Source organism: Typopeltis vanoorti, chromosome 14, assembly GCF_054136105.1.
Source record: "Typopeltis vanoorti isolate ZY-2024b chromosome 14, IOZ_Tvanoo_1.0, whole genome shotgun sequence".
NCBI classification, from domain to species: Eukaryota; Metazoa; Arthropoda; class Arachnida; order Uropygi; family Thelyphonidae; genus Typopeltis; species Typopeltis vanoorti.
This window is the reverse complement of record NC_143562.1, coordinates 2,400,924-2,423,597: the sequence shown is the minus strand read 5'-3', so window position 1 is coordinate 2,423,597 and position 22,674 is coordinate 2,400,924. Positions and strand designations below refer to the sequence as shown.

Below are 22,674 nucleotides of genomic sequence, written 5' to 3'. Positions count from 1 at the left end.
AACAAGCATGAATAGAGAAGTCACTTGTCCCCTTTATTAAGCTGCATCTGGACTACTGCACACAAATCTAGTCACCTGGATTCTGTGGAGATGAAGTGGTGGAGAGGATTTAGAGGCAAGTGACAAAGACTGTGGCAAGTATATGGAATGGGAATATTCTCTATGAGAACAGACTCAAGGTCTGTGAGCTTGAAGAAAACTAGCTGATAGATGAAAAATGAAAAAGAGCATTAACATTGAATACTTTTTTTTTAGTACATGGAAGGAAGAGAGAGAGAACATCCATAAAAATTGTGTAAGAGTGTGGTTAGCAAGGGTGGTGTTAAGACTACATGTTTTTCGGTTGGAGGGTGGAATGGGTCGCCAGAGGTCATTGTGAGTGCTTATAATACCCATCATACCCCTTCTTAAACTCATTCACTGTTGCAGGAGAGATATGATGTTTGTGTGAATAATGGATCTCCCACAATGAGTCTTCTGACTTCATGTAGATACGTCTATAATAGCAGCAATAATAATAATAATATTTGGCTTTGCTAAGACAAACCATAATTATTGTTTCTCCTGCTTGCCACATCTCTTTCTCGAATTTTTCTTGACCTGATTGGTTTAATCATTTTACACTTACTTTGTTTAACTTCCTGAACTGCATTCAGCCACTTCTGCTGTTAAAAAACTCTTTCAGTGGTAAAGCAGCATTTCTCTCCTTTTTGCCTAATCTTAATCCATATATCTTACTACAGTTACAAGCTGTCTCCTATGCAGGAGATGAATTTCATTGCCTGCTGTGAGACCACTGCCCAACTTATTGGAAGCCTGAAGTGGCTTGAAAAAGTTCTATGTTTAGTTTCTAGAGCAGGGTTTCTGGATTAGACCAAAAATAAATTTAAAATACAAAAAAAAATATAAAATAAAACTGATAAAAATAGAAAAAAAATTCCTTATCACACCCATGGTACAAAATGTACTATGGGTTTACAAATAGCCTTTTGTGGATGGGAGCAACATAAAAAAAAACATGTCTATCCAACAGTTGTCCTTTCATGCATGACACCCCATATGCTCCAACATAACAGAGCTTCATGTATTATCCGTCAAATGTTTTTACAAAGCCCAGGCAACAGCATGATGTAGCCATTTCCCTTATCCAATTCTGCTGTCACTTTATTCTTTTTACTTACTCTCTTACCTACACACACACACACAGTTTTGCATGTGGGCAAGAGAGTAAAAAGAAAGAAGGAATCTGTTGATGGAGTTTTTCAAATAGCTGATGGTTATGCTCTGTGGGGAAGACAGAGTGAGGGAAGAGGGAGAGGCTGTTTCAAACTACAGAAGTAGATGAAATGAAAGATGAAGAACAAAAGTTGGGTCAGTAAATTTGAAGCCAGACAATAAATGGATGTTGACCAGCAGCTGCTCATGTTCTTACGGTCTTAGAAAACAATGCAGGAATGATGGTGAATAGCTCAGCAGAACATTATCAAATATCTACAGAAGAGATACAGGATAGACAGAACATTGACTGGAGTGAATCTGTGTATGTGTGTGTGAGAGAGAGAGAGAGAGAGGGAGAGAGAGAGAGAGATCATTGATTAACTGGACAGCATCTTCTGGATAGCATTAAACATTCTTAGTGTGGTTATATGTGTGAGAGGTAATCCAATGTTGGAAAGAGTTGGAATCTACAGTGTTAGCATTGTTAGCTTGCATTCAGAGACAAAACACCTAACAACACAAATTGTGCTCATGAAAAGGTCAATTACAACTAGCATCTAATATTGGTTTTGGAATTGTGTTTGTAGCTTGTTAATTAGGTAGTACATATGCATACACCTGTTAGCCTCTGCTCTGGAGTGTAGATCCTGAAGTTGGGATATATGTTCTACAATTCTTGAGATGTATTTGAGGGCTATAGTTAATTTGTGAGGACATCCTACCTTTCACAAAGCCATGCTTCCACCATACAGTATCATATTCCTATCCAACCACTGCTTGATATTACCTTTAAAAAGTTTTTCAATACTTTAACCACAACTCCCGAGATATCAATTGGTCGGTGATTTGTTACTTCTGTCTTGGAGACACCTTTGTGTAATGGAACTATCTTACCCTCTTTCCACTCCCTAGAACACTGCCAGAGCTGAGACTTGGACTGAACAACTTCATCAGAGGCAATGCCAATTCTCTTGCACATTCACATAGTACATGAGCCAACATCCTATCCAATCCAACTGCTGTATTCACACTGATATATTTTGAATATGCTGAGCACCTCCTGTTCATCTAATTCAATTCTCACATCAGAGTCTCTGTCACACTGAGAACTGCAAAATTCCACTTGCATGATGTATCCTTGCAGAGTGATCACTCAGCAACTCAGCTATTTCTTCTGCTTCTGTTATCCTATTCCTACCATCAGCATTGACTAAAATAAACCTTCCATAATCATTCTTCCTTTTACTTGCTACATAGCAAGTAAGAGGAAGAATGATTATGCTGAAAGAAGGAATTGGATTTACTTTGGCCTACTTAGCTAATTTTCTCTCATAAAATGATTTTGCCTTTTTTTTTTACCATACTAATCACCCTCCATGCCTGTGCTTTGTACTGCTTATTAGTATGCTGGTCATCTTTTTCCTCCACAATGTTTTTCTTTTTTTTTAACTCCTGTTTTATATCACTACTCATCTACTTAACTAGCAATGGAGGAATAGAATCACGGAACACTCAACCTATCTTGAACGAGGAAGAATGATGATATTTCTCTAGTTCTGCAGTTTGACTTTCTTTTTCCATCGATGCATCTTATATTGATGGTGCTTATCTTGAATTATGCTGACACTGAGTTTGATTTTTCACTCTTCAACCTGTTCCTCCGACAAAAAAAAGAGAGGAGGAAGGTTCTTGTTTAACCAGGTAACATCCCAGCCAGCATGAAATTTCTTTGTTTTATCATCTTTTTATTTCTGGTTTAAGCCAATACAGATATAATTTGGTCAGCTAATTTCCAAACTGCCACATTTGTTCTGCATCCAATGGATACCTACTAATGGAGTGCACAATGTAAAGGTGAGGATTGGACATAAGGTCAGTAGCCTCAGTTTGTTCTTTGCATTTCTTAAATGTAATGTGAAGATATCCTCACAGTTATCAAATTATAACCATAAGCAATCCTAGTATGTTTTATTCTTATTAACATTAGACCTCCAAGGAGTCAAATGATATATCACAGGATTATATATTTGGTTTAATCCTTTATCCAAGTGTAAGCAAACAAAGTTTGTACCTGAAGTATTATCAGGACTGGGGCAACTCGTGGCAAAGGTGGTATAAGTTCCCATCACTTGTCTTAGTGTTCCATAATGCAAAGCACATCTCCTTGCGGACATGTATAATGCTATGCATTAAGGGAAGAGTCATTACCCAGACCGGTTTCGACCTTCGTTGAGATCTCATCAGTGGGAGCCAACCCAGAGATGGTCATGCTAAGGTGGAGGTAATGGAGAAGTCATATTTCAATCTGCCAGTTGCCAAAAGGTGTCACACCTTATCATTAAAATTCTCTGGATTAGAGATAAGTTGATGGAAGTTTTTTCACGGGTAGCATAGCCCTTAATGCAATGCATTATACATGCCCGCAAGGAGATGTGCTTTGCATTATAGAATACTAAGGCAAGTGATAGGAACTTATACCACCTTTGCCACAAGTTGCCCCAGTCCTGAAAATACTTCAGGCACAAAATTTGTTTGCTTACAGTTGGATAAAGGATTAAACCAAATATATAATTGGTAGCATAGCCAAGTGAAAACACATCCATCAATATATCACAGGATTTTTTATTTATTTATTTATTATTACATAATTCAGAAATCATGCTATACAAACAGAATTTTTTCAAGCCTCATCAGGCATCCAATAATTCATATCCCTAAAAATATTCACAAAACAACCCTGTGCACAGCAGGATTTGTACCTGCAGCCTGTTGGATGAAAATCAAATAGATTTGGTCCAACTAGTCTAGCAACTTGAAAGTATACAAATTTATTTTCTGAAAGCCATTATTTTTCTTTAAGTTATTATGGTGGATTAGGTAATGAAGTTACAAGCGGGATGAAATATTATTATTAACATCTGACCTCCATGAAGTTGGAGACTCATCATGGGAGGTACAGACTGTTGCACACAATGTTCATCCAACTGTGCCTTAAACTGATTCAATGTGTCCACATTCACAACACACTCTGGCAATGCATTCCACTCACTAACCACTCCCCACATCCTTGCCACTATCCAATGTGAAGTCTTCACAACTTGTACAATGTGGTGTCTGAATTTCAGGTCCATGTCCACCATCACTCCTACAGTTTCCAGCGATAGCCTCTTATTCTATCCCCCTCTCCCATTCTATGAAAAATCTCTTCCATGTCAACCTGATGATAACCTCTGAACTAGATTATATGTCTCAATCATATCCCCCCCACTTCCTCCTATTCACGAGGTTCTGCTACTTACATTCTCTCAATCTGTCCTCGTACTACACATTCCAAACACCACTGACCACCTTTGTGAATCTTCTCTGGATCCTGTCCAACATATCCTCATCACCATGAAACCCAGCAATGAAATCTGTGCATAATAATCCATATGAGACCTGATCAATGCCTTATACAATGGCATCATAACCTCTCTATTCTGCATGTCAGGGTCCTCTGCATCATTGCCATTATCCAATGTGATGTCTTCACAACTTGTGCAATGTGACTCCTGAATTTCAGGTCCATGTCCACCATCACTCCTAGATCTCTCATCTCCTCTACTAGCTTTGAAGTTTTCCAACCAAGTGTATACTTTGCATCCCATCACTGCTTTACCAAATCTCAAACCTTACACTTTGCAGCATTAAACTGATAGTTCCAGTTATCTGCCCATTCATGCAATCTATTCAAGTCCTCCTGTAAGGCCATAACATTGCCCGACTCTGCACTGCTTTCCCCAGTTTTGCATCATCTGCAAACAGCTGCATATCACTAGTTAAACCCATCCTAATATCATTAACATAAAAATTGAACAGCAACAGTCCCAAAACTGACCCCTGCAGTACACCACTAGTGACCTTTCTCTTTCAGGATAATGCAACCATATACAACTCTCTGATACCTATCTGACAGCCAGTCACTGATCCAACTCACTACTCTGTAATCCAATCCCATCTGTTTCAATTTATTTAACAGCTTGTCATGTGGCAGTCTATCAAAAGCTTTTGCAAAATCTAAGTACACCATTGTATATGGCGTACTTATATTAAAACATGATTAAAACATAGTAAAACATGATCTCCCTTTAACAAACCCATGACGAATAATCACAGAGAATACTGCTGTTATCAACCCATGTCTGTATCCTACTTTCTACCAATCTCTCCAGTACCTTCATCACAACTCCAGATATACAGACTGGCCTATAATTTGAAGCTACAGCTTTATCACCACCTTTATGCAGTGGAACAATTTTACCCTCCATCCACTCCCTTGGAACCTGTGATATTGTAAGACTCTTATTAAACATGGATGCCAATGCTACTGCCAATTCCCTTAAGATGCATGGTGATGTCATCAAATCGTATCGCCTTATTGACATCAATCTTATTTATTTCCTCAAATACCTCCTGCTCACTCACAATTAAGCCATCCCCTCCTATGTCCTCTACTCTTAAATTTCTCATGATTCCACCCTGATCAGGATGAAACATGCTTATAAATTGATCACTGAATACCTAAACATGTCTTCTGCAGCAGTTACCATTCTACCATTTTCATCTATTAACATAATCTAAAAAACTCTCTAGGGTTTTTCTTCACCTGATTTGCCAATTTCTACTCATACTACACTTTTGTTTTCCATACTGAGCCACTTTCCTGGCTTTTTTGTAAAGTATATGGAGACTCCCTCCAGATCATCTAGCAGAATATGTTGCATAGCTGATTTATAAACATCTTAAATCATAAGCATCGTATTTGGTCTGGTATAGTATAGTATTTAAGAGCTGCCTGCACAACTGCTTTAAAGTTCTCATCTCATCTTTTCATTAATGTATTAGGCTCAACTCAATGGTCAGTTGGGACCTAGTAACTTGATTTCATAGAAACTTAATCTTATGATAGGGCAATTAATGTTATCTGCATAGTCTGTAATGAAAAAATCTGCCACTTCCATATGAGACTAAATCATCATCAGTTGAAAATGTCTTAAATAGCTCTTTGCATCCCAGATGCAATTTGAATGTGGATCTTTCCAACCAAGGGACACTGTTGCTGCCAATTGAGATTACTGAAGCTATTGCTTATAAGCCGTGTCTTTGAAACATGAGATACTGGAATTTCCCATGATTTCTCTCAAAACATCACCCACACCATTCCATGGTAGAAGGAATGGGGAAAAATGAGAAAAAAAGATATTTCTGCTTCTTTTAAATACAAGAAAAACATACCTGAGCATTCAATATTAAAGCATTTCACAGTATCATCCCCTTATTTGGTTAAAATATCCTACATGGTAAAAAGTGAACATTTTGTGCTCAAACTGATAATGATAAGCTCAACATGGCAAATGGATATTTCAAATTTATAAGTACATGGGTATACATTCAAATAGATATTTAAATTTTATGAATAACATAAATACTCAGTTTTAATTGTTCTCTGAGCAAAATTTATGACTGGCTCAGGGGACAATGAATCAATAACAACTGGAAATTTCTTGGTGTCAAAAGAACTGTGACCCATTGAAAAATGGAATGAGGAGAAAGATGCACCCAATAAGACATTTCATAAGTTCTAAGCTTCAAAAGAAAAACAATTAACAGATTTTATTTACTGCTTTGTTTAATTTATTTACGTAATAATCTAAATCAACGTTACCTCTGGATGATAATTTTTTGGTGTTGATAATCTTTGCTGCAAATTCTAATCCAGTGTTCTTCTGAACGCATCTTCTTACTATTGAAAAAGCACCTCTGCAAGAAGGAGAAAAATCAAAATCACATTCTCTATAGCCATAAAATACACAAAAATAATTTTGCAATCCTCTCATAAATATAACTTTTGTTGCAAAGTATGCTTCAATTTTCTTTAGTGATTCTAAACATGAAGACTTGAATATCTATGTAATTCTTAGAAAATATAAATGAACAAAGACCATTACAAAGAACAAGTAAAACAAATGAACAAAAATAGCTAAAACCTTTGTTCTGGTGAACACAGCTTAATGGTGTTATATGAAATTGGTAAAATAACTAATACCAATTCTAATAAATAACAGCTGTGAAGTACAGTAAACCCCCGATTTAATGGACTAATAAGGACTAAGGGGGAGGGTGTCCATTAAATTGAAAGTCCATTAAATCGTGAATTTTTTTAAAATAAAAATATCTGGAACGTTATACTGCAATTTTATCAATATTAGCATTGAAATAACAAAAAAAAATGTTTTACACACAGTTTTAGATATATAAATCCTTTATATTGTCAGTTTTTTGTTTGTTTCTGATGAAATCTACAAACTGGTAACATTGAAACAACTTACTTGATTGGTGAAGGTTACTGTGAATGAGTAGGCTGGAAGAATGAATCAATCTTCAGTTGCTTCCCACTTGCATGTTGTTTCTTAATAATAATTGAATGAAACATGCGACAAAAGAACCATTTACAGTGCAATTGGTGTGATCACGTGCTATCATTTGCCAAACTTGTTTTATGAATGGTGACTCATTAATGTCGGCTAATTTACTAGTGTTTTTCCAACATATGATGGCCTATTCACCAAAATTTTTCAAAAAAAAAATGAAAATTAATAACAAAAAATAACCTGTTAATTTAATTATAAGCAAATCTTGATTAATAGCATTTTAAAATTAACGGGGTGTTAATTTTCATGTGACATATGGACCGGAAATTTTGTCAATTAAATCGAGGGTTTACTGTATATGAGAAATAACTGTGACAATGTGAAGTAGGATGAGAAGTAGCATACAGAAATGGGTTGATAACAGCAGTATTCTCTGTGGTTATCAGCATTGTTATGTTGTTGTTTTTTTCTATATATTTTAGTTGTTATCCTTAATATATATTCTTCTTTCAACAAGACCTAGCCCCTCCAATTACAACAAACTTTGATTCTCAACTCACTTCTTGTGCACTCACTCTCAAAGGGAAAGCTAATCTGTGTCACAGGTCGATTTCTAAAACTTTGTCATGTTTCATTCTAACAACTAAAGGTTATTCCTTAATTAAGAATGAATCCTTAAAAATATCTATCTGGGGCAGCCTCCTTTTCAGATATTGACGAATTTATCTTTTAAAGCTGCGCCAGCCAATATCCTAGGATAGAAGGGACTCTTATTTAGAGAGACCTTCCCAGAACTTTATGCTCATACTCATTAAACAAACACTCAACTACGGCTATGTAAAACTCAGCTTGCAGTTGTGACCTCTAATCTAACAGAATATACTTTCTATTCGCTCCCGCTTAGGTTCGAGTTTATGAGTAGTAGTTTGATTTCATATTCAGGCAAGGCTCAGGTATAAGAAACAAAACATGTTTATTGAGACCTTAAACATTTACAATATAAAATATGGCACACTCAATCAATTCAATATCATACTAGATCAAACTAGGAGAAACAAGTAAACCCTGTGGCGTATGAGTAATAACACTTTCCCTTAAGTTAAACATAAATACGCATAATATAAATACTATGAATTTCTAATCAATTCTGTCTACAATCTTAGTCTCACACATTAAAATTTGTCACATTCATCTATAAACGTTTCCAGACAACTTGTCTAATGGAAATCTGCCTATATAAGATTAAGATGATCACTTAAAGTTCTCTAATAATCTGTCCACATTAGACCAATAAATAATGATTTTCTTTCCTCTAACATAATTGGGAAGTAGATAACAAAGTTCTGTACTTTGCCATTTCTTGCCCGGAATACCTGGTCCATTAGATCCGTTCGCCTTTGTTGAACTCAGCTCGGTACTTCTTTCAGATCATGTCCACGTGGAGGGTCACGGTAGTCATCTGATTAGGCTTTATTCTGCACCCGACATCGTGTCTCTGTCTATCTGGATCTGCTGCCGATCATTCTCATCTGTTCTGCCAGTTGCAAGGAAATGCTCCACTGCTTCCTTCCAATGGGACACTTACCAAAGGCTCGAAACTATAAGGCTGACATCTCACATTTGCCACCGTTCGAAATCTATCAAGCATCCAATGGAAAGGGCTCACCATCCAACATCGTCGTACCACCTTGAATCGATCAGGAACAAGCAGGTTCAAAGGAGATGAAAATAAAAAGTCTCGAGAAACGGTGCGAATTCCCTTTTTTTCTCCCTTCCTTGCATCCTCTTTTCCGCTTTTCTTTTTCACACGGCACTTGTCCTCAGTGCCCCTGGGCTGATTCGTTATGCTCCTTCTCCTCTTCGAGCACTCTATTCCAGAAAAGTGAGCTAAACTTGCCTTCCGCATAAGCCCTTGCTTCAAGCCTTATGCTCAAGCAAGGAGGCTCGCATGTGACCTTTGGACTATTGTTTACAACCTTACTTAGCCATTCACTGTACAGAATGCCTTAATATAACTATAATTAACACACAAATTCTCTACATGATTTTTGGATAGACAACATTGAATCTTATAAATCCACATAAAGAGATACATTTATTCTTACATACAGTAAATAAATTCTTTATCCTCTGCTGGAGTACAAGTTTCTCTTTCAGCTGTTCTATTAAAATCCTGAATGAATAGTTTCTTTATAAAAGTTCTTCATTCAGGATCTAACAGCATAGACTTGTTAAAGTGAGATTATATTTTACTAACTTATGTACTATAATAATGCAAGAAATACCTTGGATAGGAGAGATGCATATGCAGTAGAGTACTTAGATTTTGCAAAAACTTTTGATAGACTGCCACACAACAAACTCTTAAATAAATTGAAACAGATCAGATAGGATTGAATAACAGACTTCTGAATTTTATCAGTGACTGGCTGTCAGATAGGTATCAAAAAGTTGTATATGGGGGTGCGGTATCTCAAAAGAGAAAAGTCACTAGTGTTGTGCTGCAGGGGTCAGTTTTGGGGCATTGTTGTTCAGTTTGTATGTTAATGATATTGGGATGGGTTTAACTAGTGATATGTAGCTGTTTGCAAATGATGCAAAACTGGGGAGACAAATGCAGAGTCAAGCAGATATTATAGTTTTACAAGAGGACTTGAACAGATTGCATGAATGATCAGGTAAGTGGAACTGTCAGTTCAATGTTGCAAAGTGTAAGGTTTTGAGATTTGGTAAGCAACAATGAGATGCAAAGTATACACTTTGTGGGGAAACTTTAACGGAAGTAGAGGAGACGAGAGATCTAGGAGTGATGGTGGCCAAGGACCTGAAATTCACAAGTTGTGAAGACATCACATTTGATAATGGTAATGATGCATAGGAGCCTGACATGCAGAAATAGAGAGGTTATGATTCCATTCTATAAGGAATCCTTGGTCAGGTCTCATATGGATTACTATGCACAGATTTGGTTGCCAGGTTTTCATGGTGACGAGGTTATGTTGGTAAGGGTAAAGAGAAGATTCACAAAGGTGGTCAGTGGTTTTTGGAATGTGGAGTACAAGGACACATTGAGAGAATGTAAGTAGCAGAACCTCGTGAATAGGAGGAAGAGGGGGGGAATATGATTAACACATATAAGCTAGTCAGGGGTTGTTATCGGGTCAACATGGAAGAGATTTTTCATAGAATGGGAGAGGGAGTAGAACTAGAATCCATTGACAGAAACTGTATAAGGAGAGTGTGAGCAGGAGTAGGTTCTTTGCATGAAGAGTGGAATGCATTGCCTGAGTGTGTTGTGGGAGACACATTGAATCAGTTTAAAGCACAGTTGGATGAGCATTGTGTGCAATAGTGCGTACCTCCCACGATGAGTCTCTGACTCCATGGAGGTCAAATGTTAATAATAATAATATGTACATTAAAAAGTAGGCTACTACATTGGAGGATAAGGTGGTTTAAAGAGTAAATTTATCCTTCAAAGGATAAATTTACTGTTTAAATTCAAGGGTTAATAAATTAGAGAAAAAGCCATGTCCAGATCAGAGAATCCTTACGTGGAGCAAACATAATTTTTAGGCCACTTCTGGTCTCCAAATAAGTGAAGTAGTAGTGTTCCCATACCAGAAAATAAAAATCAATGTTGCCTAATCTAACTTGACCATTCTAATTGTTTTTGAATAAAATTACAGATTTTTGGAAAGTTTTTAGGAGTATCGCTCTTTTTATGGATGAATTTTTATTATTATCCCCAACAATAAGTGTTATTGTTGGAGATAAGGAGATATACATAGTTAATATAAAAAAGACTAGAGAATCTCAATTTGTTCTTAGAGATATAAGGTTCAGTATTATGTCCAGATGCTTCAAAACACATACCACTTATTTAAGAGGGAGATGTTAAATCCCGTTTTATTTTATAGCCAGGTACGAAACTTTTCGTACCCGGCTATAAAATAAAACGGGATTTAACATCTCCCTCTTAATCAACAAATTCGCCAGTAAAATAGGCTTTTGGCTTATTATCTTTGTAGTTTACAATATATAGTACACCACTTCGGCAATTCGATAGTAGAGGTATATAAGTTTCTGTTCACTTTAAACCTTGATATTCCAGGTCTACCTACTCACTGATGAGACCTCAAAAAAGGTTGAAACCGGTCTGGGTAGTGACCTTCTCATAATGTAAAACAATATATTTACATCTATTAGGAGCTGGGTTTTACATTATGAAAGAATATTAAAGTTAGTGAGGGATCTTGCTCCACCTTTGCATGGAGTTTCCCTGGGGTTGTACTATCCAAATGATCATTTACATTTGGTTCCGCCGATAGTTTTTTCGGCTTTGAAACTCTACGGAGGTCGATGGATTTCGACCCGAGTTTCGTACCCAGCAAAAAAATAAAATGGGATTTAACATCTCCCTCTTAATTAACAAATTTGCCAGTAAATTAGCCTTTTGGCTTATTATCTATGTGCATACCACTTATGTTACCAATGTTACTGAAAGATTAATTATATATTTTTATTTTTTTGCAAAAAAACAAAAGAAGACTGAAGTTTACATGCAATGAAGTTGAGAGTCGCCTGAAACCTATTGAAGAATTATTTCATATTACAATTATTAATATTATTTCTGGGCATCCATGGAATAAGTCACTGACTTCATGGAGTCAAAAGACTCACTGGAATCCAAACTCTCTGCAGACCATGCAATACACAAGTATCATACCTTATCTTGAAAACACTAGCATTGGAATGCATTGCTTGGGTAATCACTCTAATCATTCACCCCTTGACATGTAATAAATATAATTTTTACTTCTTGTTCATATGACTCTTATACAGTTTTCAAGAATGACTTCTCATTCTAGGACTTGCTATCCTATGCAACATTTCTCCTATATTTATCGCATAGGCTCTTCTCACAATCTTATGTTGATGATAATAGCTCAGAGAGATATAGGGGAGCATTTAATCATATCACCTCTTCTCCTGATGATCTGCAGGGCATATTTCTTTAATCTACCCTTGTATTCACATTCTGAGTCAGTCTTAGTTACTCAACACTGTAATCTCTACCCGCTGTTTTCTTATTATCCAAACATCCAGGTGACTAGATTTGTGCACAGAAGTCAAGATGTGGCCAATTTATGCATTATAAGTTCACTAGTTGGCAGTCAGCTTGTGAAAGAAGGCTCCAAGTTCAAACACTTTTTTTTTGATTAATTAATTAATTATTTGTGTGCTTGCAGTGTTTGGGCTTGTTTGAGTCTATTTATAAAATCATTAAACTTAGAGTGAATTATACTAGCTGGCATGGAAAGCAAGATAGTGGTACCTCTGCACAAGAGTAAAATTTTGATTTCAGGTCATTTCATGAATGTGCTATATGTATTCATTGGATTATGCCAATAAATTATGGATTTTTAAGGTGGATGGAATGAGAGTGTATGCACCAAATGTGATATTATTATTATTATTATTCAGGCCTCCATGGAGTCAAAAGACTCATCGTGGGAGGTCCTTCCTAAGAACATAAAGTCTGTCAAGACTCATCGAGGGGAGGTCCCCCCCCCCTAAGAAACACAAAGTCTATCATACCACTCCTTAAACTCGTTGACCGTTTTCGCTCTCACCAATCCATCAGGCAATGCATTCCACGGTTCAACCACCCTCCATGCAAAGAAACCACTCCTCACCCTCTTGCTCACAGTTTCCTTTCGTAACTTCCAGGGATATTATTATTATTATTATATTATTATTATTATCCTAAGACACCATGGAGTCGCACTTATCTAAGAGGTCCCTTTTGTCATACACACAGCTCATCAATACCACACCTTAAACACATTCAAATTCTATGCAGACACCATACTCTCAGGCAATGCATGCCAATCATTCACAACTCTCCATGCAAAAAACCTGCTTCTCACACCCTCCTTCTACAGATTCCAGGGATGACCTCTTGTTCTCTCCTAATCTCCCTCCATTTTATGAAAAACCTCTTCAATGTTAATCCTATAACAAACCCTAACAAACTTGTACGTCTCTATCATCTCACCCATCTTCCTCCTATCCACTAGACTCTGCAAATTGCATGTATCAACCTTTCTTCATATTCAGCATTCCAGAGATCAGAAACTATTTTAGTTAGAAACTATTTTAAACACCTTGAGACCCTCTCCAACATCTCTTCATCCTTTTGAAAACAAGGTGACTAAATTCATGCACAGCAGTCCATATGTTGCTTAATCAGAGCCTTATACACTGGAACCAAAATAATCTTACTTCTACAAGTCAGTGTCCTCTGTATCACATCCAGAATTCGTTGTGTTGGCCTCACAATTTTGGCAATATATCCTCAAAAAATTTCAGATCCTTATCCACCATCATCCCAAGATCTCTTATTTCCTCCATCTCCAACAATATATCCCCATCAAGAGTAAATTCTACATCCCATCTCATACGGAGGTAGCAGGGTTTTTTCTCCCGGAAACTCGGGTTTTTCATCCCACATACAGACAAGTCAGCCCTTCAGAACACACGCAATTTACAGTAAAAAAAAAATACTAGCTGTGGTGGTGGTTGTGGGCAGTGGATGGCATTGATGTGGGTGATTGGTAGTGGTGGTTCTGTGTAGTAGTGGAGATGGAGTGTTGTACAGTGAGTGTCCTCCCGCGATGAGTTTTCGGACTCCTTGGAGGTGTCACAAATAATAATAACAACAATCCCATCTTTGTTTCCCAAATTTTACATTTCAAAACAACGAACTGGCATCCACACTCCAGTGCCCCATTCATGTAGTCTCTTCAAGCCTTTGTGTAAGGACACAACATCTGCTCTACTTCTCATGGTTTGTCCCAACTTTGCATAATTTGCAAATAGCTGTATATCCCCATTCAGATCTTCCCCATTATCATTAACATACAGGTTAAACAACAATGGCCCTAAAACAGACCCCAGAGACACTAGTAGTGACTTTCCTCTTCTGGGATATTGCTTCCCCATACACAACTTGATACCTATCAGATAGCCAATCTTCAATCCAATGCACTAGTTTAATATCCAATCCCATCTGCCCTAGTTTGACTATCAACTTATGCGGTAATTGATCAAAAGCTACTGTAAACTTTCAGTATACTACTTAGACTGCTGCTGTCACCTTATTGCAATAAGTAATAGATTACTAAAACATGACTACTCTTTAGCAAATCCATGCTGTCCATCAAAGATAATACCATTATTGTCAACCAAATTCTGGATCCTGATTCTCACCAGTGTTTCCAACACTTTAAGAAAAACACCACACATACAGATTGGATTATAATTTGATGCTTGAATTCTATCATCTCCTTTATGAAGTGGTATAATCCTGCCTTCCTTCCACTCCTTTGGATCTTGATCTAATATAAGACTCATATTAAACAAATATGTCAAGACAGATGTCAACTTATTGGCACATTCCTTCAAAATATGCAGTGATATATTATCAAGTCCCACAGCATTGTTAATATCCAGTTTGCTTAATTCCCCATATATCTCTTCCTCACTCATAGTCATTCTCTCTTCCTCCTCATCCGCTGCTCTCAAACTCACGGTGATGTCACATTCACAAGGATGCATGCAAAGTTGATGGGCAGTAATAATGTATTGGTAAATGTGGCTTATTTATGAAGGTGATAGTAGTGAGAATGCAACGAGAAGAATGAGTGCTCATCTGATAGTGAAGAGAGATACTGTAAAAGAGCAGTGAACGAGTAGTATGAAAGTTGTGAAAAAGCAAATAAGTGATCTGCTGAAAGGAACAATCGGTGGCATGTAGTGGCACACTCAGGATTTAATCTTGAGGGGGGGGAGTGAAGTATATGATTTGAGAATACACACTATGCATTGCATACGACCTATGACTGAGGATCTACAGTGATCACCAATACATGATACCCATGATCTCCTTTGGCCCGGCTCAGGCAAACGAAGTAGCGCTCAGTCTCTGATGGAGCAATACTTCGTTCACCTCGCGTTCAACAGTGGCCATGATTCCCAAGAGCTATAGGGTATTCCCACCTCATGTGACTGCTAATTCATAAGTAGTATAGAAATAGAAAACACGACACAATATAAATAAAAAATAATAATTTTAATTAGGAAAAGATTTTTGGAAAATTTTCTAGTGTTTTTTCCTTTTTCTTTTTGGAGGGGGGGCAGGGCTCCTTGGCCCCCTCCCTGAGTGCACCATTGGTGGCATGAATGATGTAAGGGATATGAGTGTAGTGAAAGTAAGGAGTAGTGCAAATATGGTAAATGACATGGCAGAGTGTAGCAAGACAGTGGAAGATGCAAAAGATGGTAGCATGATAGAAGAACGAATAAAGAATAGTAAAGAAGATAGTATGAAAGTTATGAACACAAATGCAGTTATAAGAAATGAACTAGTAAGGTTGAGGAATGAATTGAGGCATGTGCAGTGTGAGATAGGACATTTAGAGAAGAGACTGGTAGTTGCAGTTGTAAGGAGGTACCAGTGACAAATGAGTCAGAGATGAGCAACTGTAGTGGAAAGTGGTGTAGTGTCCATGCCAGCTAGTTTCACATCTTTCATGGAGAACTCTATCGTGAAAGATGTGAAAGGGCAGCAAGTGTCAAAAGTATGTCTCAGAGGAGCAACAATGGCTTGGCCTCTGGAGAGGAGTTGACTTTGCTGGTGTCGGTAGAAGTGATTTGCAAGGAAGTGTGAAGTAGTAATAGCACAAGACACAAGTGTTGCTGGAGACAGTGAAGTAAAAGATCATGAGAGGGAGAAATGTAAGTGTTTTGCCAAAGTATGATGGTAGAATGATCAAAAATGGCATGATAGCTAGAATGTACAAGAAGAGAGGACTTGAGTTTGTTAAAGTTACTACAAGAAATACTGTGGGGTTACTACAAAAAATACTGTGGGTATCTGAGTCTGTATAGTATAAACCTGAATGTAAGCAAGAGCTCTTTGATACAGATGGTCTATATTTGAATGAGAACAGTAGTGTGAAGCTAGTCAGATTTTTAATGAAGCTAAGATATCAGAATTGGTGCAAAATAAAGGACAAAGGAAGATAGGGGATGGCCTCAATGGAACCAACACAGACAAATTACTTGAATGCTGGGATAAGGAATTGTGGGAAAGAAAGGGGGAACCAAGGAAAAGCACTGTGCTTACACACCAATACAAAGAATATTAGGAAAAAAGATGCAGAGTTTGTGGTGCTGATACAGTCATCCCACAAATCATTGAAATCAATGACCCATGGTTAACAGAGGATGATGTACTTGCAGGAACAGAATGTGAAATGTGATGGTTATGGCATCTTTCAAAAAGATAGGAAAGATAAAAGAGGAGGTGGAATATTGCTGATGATTTCAGAACAGTTCTGTCATCTCAATGCAGAACTTGAAGAAAGAAATAATGAAAATGATTTCAGGCTATTTGGCATGAAAGTTAGCATAAATTTTAGATATTTAAGAGAATGCTGCTCCAGGGTCAGGGAATGCAGAGAGAGAGAGAGAGAGAAATGGTTCTGAAATGTTTACAAGATGATACTGGTGAGCAACAGGAGGTTGATAATAATGGGTTACTTTAACTTGAGAATATTGACTGAAAGCAGAAAATATCATGAAGATGTCAAGTCAGGGAGATCAAATTTCTTGAGATACTTAGGGACAATTATCTTATGCACCATAGGTGAAGCAACACATGGGACTCGAGTGATAGAATTAATAATATCATCTAACACAGTAATATTAGAGGATGTCACTGTAATGCTATCAGTTGGGGAGAATGATTATGTAGTCTTCACATGGGGTGTTGCTAACAAGGTACAAGTTTCATGGAACAAGAGAGATGTGTGGAATTAAAGAGCAGGGTACTATGATAAATTAAGGAAACAGATTGGTGATGTCAAGTGGGTCGATCAGTTGAAAGAGATGAAGAAATCAGTAGTGCCTCAGATTTGGTCGGGAATTAACTACTTCCACAGGATGGCCACCAGATAGTCCGCAGGATCGAACCTGATGGAAATTCATGTGTTGGAGGATTCCCGATCAGCTGGCAAACAATTCTGCTTACTTACGCTTAATCGGGTCATGCCCCATTCTTTGTTTCCTGAATCAGCCACACTACACATCAAAGTCAATCACAAAAATACCAGCATTTTAACTGCAGATGCAAAACAATCTCCATAAAAAATAACGAAAAGAAATCTAAAAATATGAAAAATATAACACAAAAATTGGAACAAATAATAAAAATACACCCCAACCCACCTAATAACACCAAAACTTTTTCCAATAAAAAACACTTTCATATCCATCTCTTTAATACAAACATTAGTGGCATACATCAACACTTACAGACATCAAAACCTGATCTCTTTTTCCCAAATGAACCTCAGTTCTCATCCTCCTCTACCAAAATCCACCTCAACTGTTACGACTACATCCTGCATGATTAATTCTGCAAAAAAGGGCAGAATATGTGCTACAGTAAAATCTGATATTAAGAGAGACCTCGAGAGAGAGCCAGGGACTCATCGAGGGAGGCCACATACTATACGCACTGGCTATCATACTTACTCTTGTATTCATTCACACTGTTTGTATTCACAACATTCAATGTCAATCCATTCCAATCACGCACCACCCTATGAGAGAAAAATCTAGCCTTCACCTCCTTCTTAGCAGCATTCATTCTCAGCTTCCAAGGATGCCCTCTTATCCTTGACCAAACCTCAATAAATTGAAAAATTCCATCAACTGAAATCCTGTATGACCCTTTCAGAAGTTTATAATTCTCAATCATATCACCCCTCTTTCTCCTGTTTGCTAGTGTCTGCAGTCTACAAATTCTCAATCTGTCTTCATAATCAGTATTCCAGAAACCTGATATCATTTTTAACTCTCCTTTGCACTCTCTCTAATATATGAGAATCACAATGGAAATCAGACGTGCACACCATAGTCCAAGCGAGGGCTTATCAACACCTTGTAAAGAGGCAAAATATCATCCTTATACATGTGAACATTCATTTCAGCATTGCAATTATCTTTTGCATTGTATTTGCAATCTTTGCTACATGGCCCCCTGAACTTCAACTTCCTATCTACTAACACTCCAAGATCTCTAGCCTCATCAGTTTCTAGCATAATCCCACCCATATCACATGACATTGGATATCCAATCACGCCAAAGCAAATGACTTTACATTTACTGACATTGAACTGATCCATTTTCCCATGTCCACAATTCCAGCCTATTCAAATCATTCTGCAAGTACTGCATATCAGCAGCATTCCTGATTATCCTACCAATCTTTGCATCAACAGCAAATAGTTGTATATCGCTTGACAAATCCTTCACAATATCATTAATGTATAGACTGAATAACAGTGGACACAATGATCTTTGCGGAACACCACTGGTTACCTTACCTCGAGACTCACATTCCTCGTATGCTACTTTTTTATATGTCAGTCAGCTATCCTCCATGCTTATCCATGCTAATATTCTATAACCCAAACCCATTTTCTCCAGTTTATGCAACAATCTACCATGCTGTACTCTGTCAGAAGCCTTAGCAAAATCCAAAAAGTATCATGGTGTATCCATTCCCCTTTTCTAGTTCAATGGTAACATTGTTATAGAATGTGAGCAGGTTGCTAAAACATGACTTTCCTTCCCTTAGTAAACCCGTGTTGCTCATTGCAAACTAGAGATTCACTGTCAACCCATTTCTGAATGCGAGCCCTGACCATTTTTTCCAAAATCTTTCACCACCACTCCTGAGATACTAATTGGTCGATAGTTAGATACATCCGTCTTTGCACCACCCTTGTATAATGGAAATACCATACATTCTTTGCATTCCTGTGGAATCTTCCCTGCTCTGAGACTCATATTAAACAGCCTAGTCAAAGGAATAGCCAATCCAGCTGAACACCCTTTTAGCACATGCTGATATCAGATCAGTCCCTATTGCTGAATTCTTATTCAGTTTGTGCAATAGCTCTAATACATCATCCTCATACACCTGAGTTTCTTCATCTGGTAAAGAAGTAGCAGTGAGCTCAATGTCACTTACACCAGGTTGATAGCTTTTAAAAAATTGAGCACTCATTAGTTGAAGAACCTCCTGCATCTGTAATCCTCATGCCATCTGCATTTAGATGAGTTGTCCTTTCATATTCATTCTTTCTTTTCTTGCAACATATTGATAGAATTCTTGTGGGTTGTTTTTAGCACGCAAATGCTATCTAACTTCATTTGCTACCTTTACTGCTCTCCCAACTCTGACAATCATGCTGTCCTTTTTGACTACCTATCCCAAGAAATTGATTTCTTACAAAGTAATTACCCAAACTATGAGATTATCCTCGTTGGAAACTTCAACATCCATAACACAAACTGGTTCCCTACTCCAACTTCACAGACCAAGCTGGAAGGGAAGCTGAATCATTTCCCATCAATCATGACCTAAAACAAATAGTCAATCTACCAACCAGAATCCCAGATAATCCTCACTATTCTACCAACATTTCGCCTTTTTCTTAACTAACTTTCCCTCCAAATAAACTGTGGATGTCTGTTTTCCCCGTTGGCAATTCTGACCACAAGTATTATTATTATTAGTAGTAGTAGTACACCCTCCATGGAGTCGGCATACTCATCACGGGAGGTTCATTCAACTGACAACATATTTATCATATATAATCTTAAAATCCTTAACACTCATTGCATTAACAACACATTCTGGTAATGCATTCCATTCGCTGGCAATTCTCCATGTAAAAAAATCTACCCGTCACACCCCTCTTCACCACACTTTTACATAACTTCAGAAGATGACCTATAGTTCTTCCCCTCTCACCTTCTACTCTTTTTATAATCCCCTCTGGATTAATCTGATAAAATCCTCTCACTAACTTAAATGTGCTGATCACATCACCTCTTTTCCTCCTATCCACATTTCTTCAATCTCTCTCTGTAGCCAGCATTCCAAAGTCCTGACAGTGTCTTAGTCACTCACCTCTGGATCCTCTCCAATATCTCCACATCACATTGAAAACCAAGTGACCAGATTTGAGCACAATAGTCCAAGTGTGATCTGACCAGTGTCTTATACAGTGGCACAACCACTTCTTTATCCCTACATGTTAGAATACTTCTTATTATAGCAGCACTACGATGGGCAGTCTTTGCAACACTAGCAATATGCCCTCTAAACTTTAGTCTACAGTTAACCATCACTTCCAAATCTCTATTCTCATCCACTTCCTGCAGTGCAGCACCATTGATATAGTACACAGCCTTATATTGCACTCCAAATTGCAACACCTTGCACTTATTTATATGCAAATTACAACACCACTCCTTTGTCCAAGTAAAAGTCTATTCAAGTCTTCCTGAAGGGAATTAACATCAGCAGTGCTACTTATAATTCTTCCCAACTTTGCATCATCAGCAAAAAATTTAAAATCCCCAGTCATGTCATGATATATCATGACATAAAATGATATATCATGTCATGATATATCATTTACAAACAAGTTAAACAGCAGGGGCCCAAGACCAAACCCTAGAGCATGCCACTCGTTACCTCCTTTTTTGAGACACTGCTCCATCATACACAACCTGCTGGTACCTATCAGATAGTCAGTCTCCGATATAATAATAATAATATAAATCAGGCAGACTGACATCCAGCGGTTCTGTTTTTTGTGTTTGGTGCATCGGAATGGTAAAAGCATTGACTTAAGTGACTGAATGTGGTATGATATATGATTGTTGGTTCCAGATATGCTGATGTCAGTATCTCAAAAACAACTACTCTTCTGGGCTTTTCTGTACAACAGTGTTTAGAATGTACCAGGAGTGGTGTAATAACCAGATAACTTGAAGTCAGTGGCACTCCTGTTGGCAGAAACAGCTTATCAATGAATGAGGTCAGAGAAGAGTGGCAAGGATTGTGAAACACGGAGGGCTGCAACTAGTCAAATCGCAGCTCAGTACAACAGTGGTGGTCAGAGCATGACATCTCGGAGCACATTTCATTGCATGCTGCAACAAATGGGGATACAGAAGCAAATGGCCATCCTTGGTCTCAATGTCGTCAGCTAAAAGATCACCAACACTGGACAGCTGATGACTGGAAAAATGTTGGCTGGTCTGATGAGGCCTGGTTTGTGGCCATATCATGGTGATGGCAGAACCAGAATATGGTGGCACATTAGGTCCTCTTGATACCAGTTGAACACCACCTGAATGCCATAGCCTATCTTAATATTGGCGCTGATCATGTTCACCCATTCATGGCTGCAGGAAGTACCCATTATCAAATGGGTACTTCCAGCAAGACCATGCACCATACCACAAAGTGTATAGTGTGTTGAAGTTGTTTGAGTAACATGACAGCAAGTTTCCTTTACTTCAGTGACTAGCTCAGTCCCCAGACTCAACCCAGTAGAGGTCTGGGGACTGAGGTCTTGTTTCACCTCATTCCATCTTTGGAATGAGGTGAAACAAACAGTTTGCAGCAGCAGCTTGCCACCATCCAATCTACAACAACTAGGTGATGCCATTGTGGCAGAGTGGACAAGCATTCCAGAGGAAGAAAGTTTTAGACACTTAGCTGAATCAATGCCACAGAGAACACACGATGTTCTTAAGGCAAAACAGGGTCCTACTCAATATTAAATGCTGTTATTAATAAAGTAGACAGACTCAGTGTAAATATTTGTATTCAATAAATGTGTTCTGTAGCACAAGTTTGTAGTTTTTTCATTTAAATCCTAATGAAACTTTACTGGTCATCACATGAATCATCATCACCCATAGGTCCAATGCCATTGATGTCTTATGCTTTATTTGGCCATTCTCTCTATCCATTACTAGGTGACACAATCCTGCAATTTTTCCACACAAGATATGGAAAAGTAAATCGATGAGCCATGTCATAAAGCTGAGAATGCTGGAAACATGCATATTCACAAGTACTCTATGGTTATGAGAACTATTCCT

The 22,674-nt window shown here is 37.7% G+C and overlaps 1 protein-coding gene across 3 annotated transcripts in view; it reads right to left on the bottom strand.

The window, feature by feature from the left end:
• The window catches only part of CaMKII (Calcium/calmodulin-dependent protein kinase II), a 789,323-nt gene that overhangs the window by 717,180 nt on the left and 49,469 nt on the right, over nucleotides 1-22,674 (bottom strand). For all 3 annotated transcript variants that reach the window (XM_090404176.1, XM_090404177.1, XM_090404178.1), the window contains exon 2: nucleotides 6,923-7,017. In XM_090404176.1, coding sequence (XP_090260302.1) covers nucleotides 6,923-7,017 — 95 coding nt within the window. The remainder of the gene's footprint in view (nucleotides 1-6,922; nucleotides 7,018-22,674) is intronic.